Here is a 12,472-nt window from a genome sequence, read left to right as displayed (position 1 = left end):
TATCCTGTTTTATCGTATTCTACCTTTGTGTATATTGGGATAATTTCCCCCCCTCCGCTAGTTTTATATTTTATACGTTTTCCTTCCCTTTTGCCTTATGCTGGTCACCGACCGTAACAATAAAGATATATATACATCTTAAGCTGGCTGATGTCACGCGATGGACCTAGCGGAAGGCAGCAGATGCTTGCAGGGTGGGTTTGTGTTTATGTTTGGGAGGTGGAAAAAGTGTGCAAACATCAGCCAGCTTCAACCTTGCAACATCCGGTGGCATCCTGTTTCCAGTAGATGTTTCCTTGCTTCAATCTGCCACCTCCACATGGTGGCATCCCTGTAGTCTGCCAGGGAGGAAAGAAAACTGGAACAGTTATTTCAGGGTGGCTCAAGAGGGGCTCATCAAAGAACTCACCGGATGGCGGGCGACCCTCAAAGACAGGGCCAGATTTACGTACAAGCTAACCAAGCTACAGCTTAGGGCCTCACATTATGAGGGGCCTCGCCTTAGAAAGAAAGAAAGAAAGAAAGAAAGAAAGAAAGAAAGAAAGAAAGAAAGAAAGAAAGAAAGAAAGAAAGAAAGCATTTACAACATTGCCACCAGGAAACCATAAACATCATACAAAATGAAGATAATTTTTGGTAGGCATTGAATATAATAGTTGCGGCTCGTTTGCCAACAATAGTAAACAATTCTATAGAACATCGTACACATGCAGCCTTTTGGATTCTTGCAGAAAACAGCCCGCGTGTATATATAAATTATATGTAATTTATATATTATAACCTTATATTGTTTAGTTGTGTTATATGTTTGACAAACTCCTAAATAAGGAATGTGCTTAGTGTTTTTTTATTGTTTTTAATTTTATATGTGGTTTTAAATTGTATATTGGTTGTTTTATTCTATTGTGAACCGCCCAAAGAGCTTCGGCTATGCGGTGGTATAGAAATTCAATAAATAAATAAATAAATAACTTGCATTTTGAATACCTGTATTACATGACTATCAAGTTCCCTTTAATTGTACAGCCAGTATTTTGCATTTTAGATTTTTATTATTTCTTGAAGAGGGAAGGGCCTCACTCATGTCATAGCTTAGGGCCACAACGAGTTTCAGTCTGGCCCTGCTCAAAGAGAAGAGGTTCCCGTGGCTTACAAGTTCTTGCCGTGCTGAATGTCATGGCTGCTGGCTGCTGTGTGTGCTGAGCAAGAGCAAAAAGGAGAGAGGGAGGGAATGGGCCTCACCTGTGGGCCTCTTCACTGTTTTCAGGGGTGGTCTCAAGAAAACTTCACCAGCTTCAGACATCCCTGGAAGGCAAACACAGGGGCAATGTGTGGGATGGCCGCCATCCGACAGCATCACGAGGCATCTCCACTAGCAACTTCCACTGCCTTCCTCCATGAATAACCACCGCTTTCCAGCCAGTGTGGCATACTGGTTAGAGTGTTGGACTATGACCTGGGAGACCATGGTTCGAATCCCCAAACAGCTATGAAGCTCACTGGGTGACCTTGGGCCAGTCACTGCCTCTTAGCCTCAGAGGAAGGCAATGATGAAATCACCTCTGAATACCGCTTACCATGAAAACCCTATTCATAGGGTCGCCATAAGTTGGGATCGACTTGAAGGTACTCCATTTCATTGTCAAGCATGATTGCATGGGAGTAAATCCCACTGAACTCAATAAGCATGATCAAACCTGTGCTCCCCTCCTCCTCCCTCCTATCCCTCTTGCCCCTTCCCTCTCCCTTTCTTCCCCCCTCCCCTCCCTTCCCCTCCCCATCCCCTTCCAATCCCCTCCTTCCCCCCTCCTCCTCCTTCCCCCCTCCTCCTCCTTCCCCTCCCCTCCACCCTCCCCCTTGATCAGTTTTACCTATCCTAGGACTAAGACCTGGGAGACCAGGGTGTGAATCCCCACACAGCCATGAAGCTCACTGGGTGACCTTGGGCCAGTCACTGCATCAGAGGAAGGCAATGGTAAACCACCTCTGAATACCGCTTACGATAAAAACTCTGTTCATAGAGTTGCCATAAGTTGGAATTGACTTATGAAGGCAGTCCCCATTTTTTCCCGTTCACATGTCACATTCATTCTGCATCCTACGATGAACTTTTGCCAGCCTCTGAATGCACGTGTACACAACATTCGCCTTGGCCCCATTTCAAGCCTCCCATTCAATGCACACAACATACACCAGCCAACATCCATGAAGAACGTCATTGGCCACATCCACTCAGTGGCCAGTCTGCACTCATACACATATGGGCTCAGCTCCAGTCCACAAATATCCACCGAGCTTCCATCAGTCAGCTTCTGAAAGTGAACGTCAGCCGGCTTCAGCCCACAAGCATCTGCCTGCTTCAGCCTTGCAACATCTGCTGGCTTCTGAACACAAACTCCACTGGCTTCTGCTAGGTCCATCATCAGACATTAGCATCCGGCCATGGAAATATAGCCTTCAATCATGTGAAATATGGGTTCCCCTCTGTGCAGCACTGGTTAGGCCTCATCTTGAGTACTGGATCCGGTTTTGGACACCGCACTCTAAGAAGGATGCAGACAAACTGGAACAGGTTCAGAGGAGGGCAATGAGGATGATCAGGGGACTGGAAACAAAGCCCTATGAGGAGAGACTGAAAGAACTGGGCATGTTTAGCCTGGAGAACAGAAGAATGAGGGGAGATAGGATAGCACTGTTCAAGTACTTGAAAGGTTGCCACACAGAGGAGGGCCAGCATCTCTTCTCGATCGTCCCAGAGTGCAGGACATGGAATAATGGGCTCAAATTACAGGAAGCCAGATTTCACCTGGACATCAGGAAAAACCCAACAAATGGTATGACAATGGAACCCAACTGTCATGCCTCCCTTGGAGGACTCAACAGATGAAGGGGAATGGGAGACTTCAGACACAGGAGAAGGGACGAGTTGAGAGGCAGCTCAAGACCCTTTGCCCTCAGACGAGTACCCTGCTGGAGCCATCGTGTCAGATTCAGAGAGCGACTAGGAAGCTACTCCGACCGCAGCAGAGACAAGACATTAATGGTTATTAGAACGATGGAGGCAGTCGGCCCGTTTAAGAACCACAAGCTCTTGAAAGATTGCAAACACCTGGCCTCAGACTCTGAGCTTAAGAGTGGCTTGGGGCTCTTGCTGTAAACAACATTGACCTTTTGTGACTCCTTGTAGCCAGCCTGGCTTGTGATCCCATGTCTTTGACCCTGCCCTGCCTAATCGGATCTCCAGTACCTTGACACCCCAGGACTTGTATGTTCTACACTCTCTCGGCTCTTCCCACCGGGTATTTACCCTTACTGTAGTTGTGTGCCTCTTTATCTCAACTCAAGTCTGACAGATTTATGCCCTGGCTGCTGGCCGTTATTTGCTAATTACGTTACAGCAGCCATAAACTATTTCGCTAGGCCAGCAGAGACTGACACTAATGACCTTGGGAGGCAGTGGGCTCTTCAACACTGGAGGCCTTCAACAGGCAGCTGGACAGCCACCTGTTGGGTATGCTTTAATTTGGATTCCTGCATTGAGCAGGGGGTTGGACTCTATGGCCTTATAGGCCCCTTCCAACTCTACTATTCTATGATACTGTGGCTATCACCCACCCTCGAACTACGAGGCCACTCACTCAGCAAGTGAACTTGCTTTCATATTATCCTGCTGTTGGATGATTGCCTGGTCTGCTAATTCACCTCCTCCATGTGGAAGAAGTTATTTGAAATGTGGTGTTAGAGGAGAGTTTTGCAGATACTATAGACTGTGAAAAAGACAAATAATTGGTGTTAGAACAAATTAAACCAGAACTATCACTAGAAACTAAAATGATGAAACTGAGGTTATCATACTTTGGACACATCATGAGGAGACCTGATTCACCAGAAAATATAATAATGCTGGGGAAAACAGAAGGGAGTAGAAAAAGAGGAAGGCCAAACAAGAGATGGATTGATTCCATCAAGGAAGCCACAGACCTGAACTTACAAGATCTTAACAGGGTGGTTCATGACAGATGCTATTGGAGGTCGCTGATTCATAGGGTCGCCATAAGTCATAATGGACTTGAAGGCATGTAACACACACACACACACACACACACGGAAGAAGACCAAGCTATGCTGAATGCCACAGCTATTGTGTGCTGTGTTTTGTTGAGGAAGTGAAAAGCACTTTCACTTTGGCCCACCTTGAGATCCACTCAAGCATCCACAGATTCAAAAGTATCCACAGATGCTTTTGTGACATCACAGTCAGCCAGCAGCCAATGGCAACCAATGTGGGCTGGTAGCTCTACATCAGCGGGGCACTGGAATCCAGGCTTTAGTCTGAATTTTTAAGGAGCTGTCCAAGGTGCCTAACCTACTGTGGGAGTAGGTGTCAGCACCTTGGACTGCTTCTTATATGGTTGGGCTAACACCCAGAGCGGATTCCACTGCCCCACTAACTTGGAGCCCCCAACCACCACTGATGGAAGCATATGGGGAGGTGTCCCCCTAATCTTCTCAGGCCGCACAGTTGGGAGGGATGGAAATTCAAATAATCCTAATAACAATAATGTGCATTTCTATAGCCCATCCCTTCACCAAGCAGTCCGAGAGCGGCTACCAATTTCCCCATATCTAGGAGGGTTGAAATCTCTTTTTTTGTGCGGGGGGGGAGTTTAACTAGCCAGTGAATATTTTTTCCAGGGGCCACCACAGAGCAGGACTGCCTGCTTGTGGGTTTCTTGGAGCCTTCCAACTGGCCGCTGCGGGAAACTGCTCTAGCTTGCAGGGCTCTATTTGGGCTTTTATGCCACTTTGTATATGAAAGGGCGGCACTAGGACCACGCGCGTATCCCCGGGAGAAAGAAGGCAGGAGGGAGAAGGCGTGGCTTCAAGGAGGCGGTGCCCCGTGGGGAGGGCGTGGGGCGTTGCCCGGCCCAAAGAGGCGTGGCTTTGGGGAGAGGGGCGTGGCCGGCGTGCCTGTTCCCTCAGAAAGGTGAACTTTCCTCCGCCTTTTACTTCAGAGCGGCTGTCGGCGGGGCTCGCGGAGGCGATGGCGGCCAAGCGGCGGGTGGTGCTCTTCGACCTGGGCGGCGTCCTCTTCGGCACCGGCTTGCAGGGCGTCCTCCGGCGCTTCGAGCAGGCTCTGGGCCTTCCCGGGTGGGTAGCCGGCCGCGAGTGGGGTCCGCCCGAGCCTCTTTCCCCTCCTGGCCCGGCGAACGTCAACCACAGTAATGATCGCCATGATTGCGTGTGTGTCGCGCCCGCCCGCCCGCGTGTGTGTCTGTGTGCTGCGCCGAGCTCTCTCTCGGGAGCCTCTCTGAGAGTCAGACAGAAGCACGGAGGCACAGCGAGGCGTCCCTTAAACGTAAACGCCCAGGTTCACGTGCCCCAGGGCGGGCGAGCCAGAGACGTTTTGTGGCTGCCTGTAGCAGTGGTAGTGGGATTGCACTCTGCACATGCTCAGAGGGGCTGTCCTCCATATGCTCCAGGTGTTACTCACAATTTTTTTTAAAAAAGTGTACACGTGGCAGAGCTTTGATGAGTGCCAAGCAATCCATTGGGTGGATGATGCATTTTTGGTGGGGTGAAGACTTGTAAGCAGTGCATTGGTGGGTTCTGTGGCGTCTGGTTCATGTTAGGGACTTTGAGGTGTGTGTGTGTGTGTGTTATGTGGTGCCACTTTTAAGGGTGGATGTGTCGGGGAGGGAGGGGAGGAGTCTGAGGAAGGAGCTATTGCTTTGCAGTACCTGGTGCTGACGATGTGCATGGTGCCTTACAGAATATGAGAGGACAGGTCTCTGCCCTGAAGACCTTGCAGTCTAAAATTTGATGCAGGGGAAATGGAGGCAGCTGGTAAACAGGAGAAGAATGTGTGATGATTGCGCATCTGTATATATGTGCTTGAGAGCGTTTGCAGCGTTTCTTCTGCATAACCCTTACAACAACCCAGCGTGGTAGGACACCGTTAACTTAATTATAACTGTAGCCAAGCTACGGAATGTTCCCCCTCAGGAGGCAGTGATGTGGGTTTATTTATTTATTTATTGTATTCAGATATCGCTCCATAGCCAAAGCTCTCTGCGTGGTTAAACGAGGATTAGACTGATTCACGGAGGATAAGGCTGTGTTGTGCCCCCACTTTTGGAGGCAAGATGTCTCTGAATGCCAGTTGCTGGAAGGCACGGGTGAGGAGAGTGCCATTGTGCTCAAGGTCTTGCTTGCACACTTCGCTGTGGCATTTTGGATGGTCTAATCATGGCGTTGCTGTCACAGGAATTGACTCTAGGGGAGGAGGAAGTGGATCTCTTCAAGAAAATTGGCTTGCGTGTAGTCCAGTCAATATAGGCCTTGTTCACATCTTTTGAACTCGGGTCTGGAGTTCATATCTTTGCCTCCGATGCTAGAGGTGGCATGTCTCTGGACTCCAGTGGTTGGGGAGCGCGGCTCTCACACTCAGGTCCTACGTGTGCACCTCCCATTGCTTGGACACTCTGAGAACAGGAAGCTGGACTAGATGGGCCTTTAGCCTGATCTAGCAGACAGGGCCGACTTATCCATTAGGCAAAGTGCCTAGGGCCCACAATACTTTTAGGGGGCCATGAAAATGTTTTAATTTCTTTTAAAATCAGAAGGAAAAAAATGAACTTTTAGGGTTGAAGAAAATGTTTTAATTTTTTTCTCACATCGGAAAAAAATGAAACTTTTAGGGCCCACGAAAATCTGTTAAATTTTGCCTAAAACAGAAAAAAATAAAATGTTGACGTATTTAAAGTTATATGAAAAATAATTTTTAATACTGATATTATTATGGTGGGAGGGGCCCATGAAGGCAAAGTGCCCAGGGTCCATGAAAGTCATAATTTAGCCCTACTAGCAAACAGGCTTTTCTTGCGTTAGAGACAGAGGAAGCTGCCTTAGGTCGAGTCAGACTGTTAGTCCATCCAACTCAGTATGTCTACACTGATTTGCAGCAGCTCATCTGGGTTTTGGGCTGCAGTTTCTCTAAGTGGTTATGGGAGGCTACTGTTCAGCACCATGAAAATTATCTTGTGGTATTCCACAGGGTTCCATCTTGTCCCGCATGCTATTTCACATCTATATGAAGCCGCTGGGAGCTGTCATCTGGAGATTTGGAGTGGGATGCCATCAATATGCAGATGAGACCCAGCTGTACCTCTCTATTCCATCTGAATCAGGAGAGGCAGTTGAGGTGTTGAACTGGTGCTTGGAGGCAGTGATGGTGCTGGATGTGGGCCAATAAATTGAGACTGAATCCTGAAAAGTCAGAGGGGTTATGTGTCCAGAGTTCTCATGTCCTGGAGATGGGAAGACGGCCTGTTCTGGATGGGGTTGCTCTTTCCTTGAAGTTGCAGGTCCACAGCCTGAGGGTACTCCTTGATCCAACACCATCACTGGAGGTTCAGGTGGCCTCAACGGCTAGGAGAGCCTTTTTCTAGCTCAGGCTGATTTGCCAGATTTGGCCCATTTTGGTCAGAGAACGCTTGGCCACAGTGCTCCATGGTCTGGTAACTTCTAGACTAGATTATTGCAGTGTCTGTATGTGCAGCTGCCCTTGAAGATGGCTTGGGAACTTCAACTGGTCCAAAATGCAGCAGTCAGATTACTGGCCGGGGTTCTTTTCGCATTGGTTGCTGGTTTGTTTCCAGGCCCAATTCAAGGTGCTCACATTAGTGTTTAAAGCCCTAAATGACTTCGGTCCCAAATATCTGAAAGTCCGCCTCCTTCTCTACAGACCCTCTCGGGTGTTGAGATCGGCAGAGGGGGCCCTTTTGGTAGTTGCACCACCCTTGGAAGTTTAGGAGGGTGGCCCGGGAGAGGGCATTCTCTGTGGTGGCCCCTAAGCTGTGGAAATCCCTCCCCACCAAGGTGCGTCTGGCAACTTCACTGTACAACTTTCGGCGAATGCTGAAGACCGTACCTCTTTACCCTAGACTTCGACACCTGAGATGCAGATGTTTAGGACCCACCCTGTTTTCTGTGATGTTGCTTAGGTTGCTTTTAACTTTTTAATTATGTGTTTTAAAGTTGTTGTAACCTGTCCCGGGACTTTGGGTGAAGGGCGGGTAATATTATTATTATTAATAATAATAATTAATAATAAAAACACATAAGTATTAATAACATTAAACATTATTAAACATTAATAAGTATGGATATTATTTATTTATTTATTTTAGCATGTCTGTGTCCTGTTCATGCTTTAAGTGTTCAGTATCCACCAGATAATAAGTCATTTCGAAACAAGATTGGGAATGTTTCAGAAAGACATGACCATGCTGCAGGCAACAATAAAAGGAAAAAGCATCATGTGTTCAGTCTTGGCTCCAAAATGGGACCCTCTCGGGTGTTGAGATCAGCACAGGCGGCCCTCTTGGTAGTTCCACCACCCTCAGACGTTCAGGGGGTGGTGGCCCTGAAGAGGGCATTCTCCATGGCGGTCCCTAAGCTGTAATAAGTCTAATAACAATAAGTAAACAGAGAGCAGAACCTCACTATAAGCCTTACAGAGCCCAGCTTGCTAGAGAAGTAAGGGGAGCAAGTGCCTGCTCTTCACTGGAGAATCTGTGGCTGCCCTGCCCCAGGTAAGCCCTAAAGGCTGAGTACCCAAAAATGACTTTTTTGTCTTGAAAAGAACCATCCTCTTTCCAGTGCCTGCTACTGGTTTGCCAGCATATTTTGAGTGCCTGGACATATTACGGGGCAGTGAAGGTCAGTCCATTAGGACCAATGGGACACTGCTCCACAAATCTCACTCTGCCTTCAACCAGCTCCCACCTGCCCGCCTTCTTATTTACAACCAGCCCAGGGGTTGGCCCTGGCTTCCAGCGTCCTCCTGCCGAGTCCCTATAGAGCTCAACAGCGAAGAGGACGGGGCTAAAGCCTGAACTGGTTGGCTGCCTGTCACTGGCTCTGTCTCCACTGCCCGTTGGGGTCCCTGCCTTGCACCCCACTGGCCACCACCCTTAGAGACTGCCCTGCCACCGCTCCTGTTACTGGAAGGTGCCTCTGGCACAGAAGGACCCACCCCACATTTAAGGTCTGCTATCTTTGCGCGTGCAGTTCGCCATTCAGTTCAAGGAAGCACATTAACGGCCACTCTCTCGCCTTCTCTGCAAGACATTTTACAGAGAGACTTTCTTGATTAACACAGCCACAGATCACGAGTTAGGGCTCCGTTAATCCTCCCTTGAATGTCAAATATGCTATGGCTGGATTTCACAGGCTCGGACCCAAGAAACTACTTTCTTCTGAGTCAGGTCGATCTAGCTCAGTATTGCATATGCTATCTGGCAGTGGGGGTCTCCAGGGTTCAAGCAAGGGGTTTTCCCAGCCCTACATGGGGGTGTCATGGGCTGAACCTGGGGTCATTTGCATGCAAAGCAGATGCTCTTAGCTTCCTCCTCAAAACAGTTCACTGAAGTCTCATTCTCTGCACTCTTGCAGTGCTCAGCTGTGATGGCCACCCCCTAATTTGCAAGCAAGGGCCTGAAGGACTCTCCAACATCTTAAGCCACAAGATGTCCACGTCCTTCATTACCTTGCATTTCATTCTTCTTCCAAGAAATTAGAGATATAAAATTTCCGGAAATTTTGAAGTCATGGGAAAAAACTTTTTTTTCTGTTGTTTTTTCAGAAAAAAATGGAAATTTTTGGAAAAATTGAAAAAATGCAATATTAGCACTTTTTGCAGATTGAAAGTCACTTTGTTACTTCAGGAACATCAAATGTAATTATGTACAAATTGGTTTGGCATAACATCACGTTTGGTATATTAAAAGTACATTTTATTCAAACAATTATTACAAATTGAATTTACTTTTTAAAATTTTTACTTTTTTTGGTAACAAATGGATCTACAAGATCCTGAACTGTAAGAACACCTGAACTTTAAGGGACCTATTTCGTTTTGCCAGTTTATGAGGAGCAGGCAAATTGTTTAAAAAAACACAGAAGAAACCGTCAACATTAATAACAAAGAAAATCATTTGTCTCCGCTAGTCCTCCACAGTGTCAACCAGACATATTTATTTATTTATTTATTTATTTATTTAAAATATTTATACCCCGCCCTATTTCCAAGGAACTCAGGGCGGCTTACAAATAAAAACCATAATCAGTTAAAAACAAGTAATATACAGTTTAAAACAATTAAAAATAGATTAAATCAGTAAAAGTTAAAAAATGACAATATTAGTTAAAAGCCCGTCTGAATAAAATAGTCTTAACCTGGGCACGAAAGGATGAAAGTGAGGCAGCCAGTCGAACCTCGCTAGGGAGGGAATTCCACAATCTAGGGGCAGCCACTGAAAAGGCCCTATTCTGTATTTTTACAAAGCAAGTTTGTGAGAAAGATGGAATAGTGAGCAGGGCTTCACCGGATGATCTCAAAGCTCGGACAGGGTAATAGAGGGAGACACGATCTAACAGATAGCTTGGACCTAAGCCGTATAGGGCTATATAGGTTAAAACCAGCACTTTGAATTGTGCTCGGAAACAGATTGGAAGCCAGTGGAGCTGGTACAACAGCGGGGTTGTATGTTCTCTGAGCCCAGCTCCAGTTAACATCCTGGCTGCAGCTCTTTGTACCAGTTTAAGTTTCCGAGCAGTCTTCAAGGGCAGCCCTACGTAGAGCACATTACAGTAGTCCGATCGGGATGTAACTAAGGCATGTGTCACCGTAGTCAAGTCTGACAGGTCAAGGAACGGGCGCAGTTGGCGTACCAATCTTGGTTGAGCAAAGGCACTCCTTGCCACAGCCGAGACCTGTGCCTCCAGGTTCAAGGCCAAGTCCAGGAGAACTCCCAAACTGCGAACCTGTGATTTCAGGTAATTTTCAGGATACATAAAGCATCCATTCCCATAAACAGAACTGAGAAAAAGGGAGGTGCAAAGATTCATTTTTATTCATCATGCTAAAACATTCCATAATTCATTTTTTCTTCATTTTTTCAATTTTTCCAGTTTTTCGGGGGGGGGGGGGACAAAAAAGGCTTCAGAAAAGACGGGAAAAATTTTTTTTCTGAATTTTTCAGTTTTTTCCCGAGACTTCACATTTCTACAAGGAACATAGGTTCCACACACCCTCATTTTGTCCTGACAGTCCCATGAGGAAGGTTAGGATAAGAGAGCAACAAGCCCAAGGTCGCTCAGTATGAATCTCTTCTGAACCCAGATCATCACAGTCAAAGACCTGCACTACACACTACTGATTCTCATAAGTGGTTTAAGGTACAGCCTCCTGCACTTTTCAGGCAGAGGTTGCAGCAGGATTTGCACTGGTGGCCGCCTTGTAACTTACCATGTGATACCAAGGGTGGGAGGCGGAAGAATGGAGTTGTTGTTGTTATTATTATTTAGTAAACTTCTATCCTGCCCATCCTCCCAGATGAAGCCAGGGCAGCAAACAAAGAACGAAACAGTGAAAACCTCTTAAAACATCTCAAAAACCAAACAAAAACACATTTTAAAAATAAAACATCTTTCAAATAGCTTTTAAAAAATCTTTACAACCATCTTAAAAAGCTATTCCAAAACAGACACAAAATGGGATAAGGTCTACTTGAGAGGCTTGTTGAAAGAGGAAGGTCTTCAGGAGGTGCCGAAATAACAGAGATGGTGCCTGTCTAATATTTTCTTATTGTTATGTGCCTTCAAGTCGATTACGACTTATGGTGACCCTCTGAATCAGTGACCTCCAAGAGCATCTGTTATAAACCACCCTGCTCAGATCTTGTAAGTTCAGGTCTGTGGCTTCCTTGATGGAATCAATCCATCTCTTGTTTGGCCTTCCTCTTTTTCTACTCCCTTCTGTTTTTCCTAGCATTATTGTCTTTTCTAGTGAATCCTGTCTTCTCATGATGTGTCCAAAGTATGATAACCTCAGTTTCATCATTTTAGCTTCTAGTGACAGTTCTGGTTCAATTTGTTCTAACACCCAATTATTTGTCTTTTTCACAGTCCATGGTATGCGCAAAGCTCTCCTCCAACACCACATTTCAACGAGTTCATTTTTCTCTTATCCACTTTTTTCACTGTCCAACTTTCACATCTGCCTTCACTGTTGGAGCTGTTTTAAAATGGATTGTATGAGTTCTAAAGAGACCCCGGGCCAGTAGCCTGGCTGCTGCACTTTAGACCAGTTGAAGTTCCCAAGTCACTCCATTGCAATGATCCACTTTGGAAGTTACCAGAGCATGGAATATTGTGACCAAGTCATCTCTGTTGTTAATCAATAGGACAGTCAATTGGGTTCTAGGCTTTGTAGCCTGGCCCCACTGAAGCAGTGCTAGAGGTTGTGCATGAAAAATGGGACACCTTGTTTTGAGCTTCCCAGGAGATCTGACTGGGGTGCTGCTCGAATGGGAAGGGCTGTGGCTCCGTGCTAGAGCAGGTGCTTTGCAGGCAGATGGTCCCAAAGGTTCAGTCCTCAGCATTTCCAGTTAGGGCTGGGGAATAA

At 46.6% G+C, this 12,472-nt stretch overlaps 1 protein-coding gene across 1 annotated transcript in view; it reads left to right on the top strand.

Moving 5' to 3' along the window:
* Positions 1-4,956: 4,956 nt before the first annotated feature.
* The window catches only part of EPHX2 (epoxide hydrolase 2), an 86,478-nt gene continuing 78,962 nt past the window's right edge, over positions 4,957-12,472 (top strand). The window contains exon 1 of the mRNA XM_061625861.1: positions 4,957-5,151. Coding sequence (XP_061481845.1) covers positions 5,045-5,151 — 107 coding nt within the window. The 5' untranslated portion in view covers positions 4,957-5,044. The remainder of the gene's footprint in view (positions 5,152-12,472) is intronic.

Source organism: Rhineura floridana, chromosome 4 (assembly GCF_030035675.1).
Source record: "Rhineura floridana isolate rRhiFlo1 chromosome 4, rRhiFlo1.hap2, whole genome shotgun sequence".
In the NCBI taxonomy this organism is placed as follows: domain Eukaryota; kingdom Metazoa; phylum Chordata; class Lepidosauria; order Squamata; family Rhineuridae; genus Rhineura; species Rhineura floridana.
This window is presented reverse-complemented; position numbering and strand designations above follow the sequence as displayed.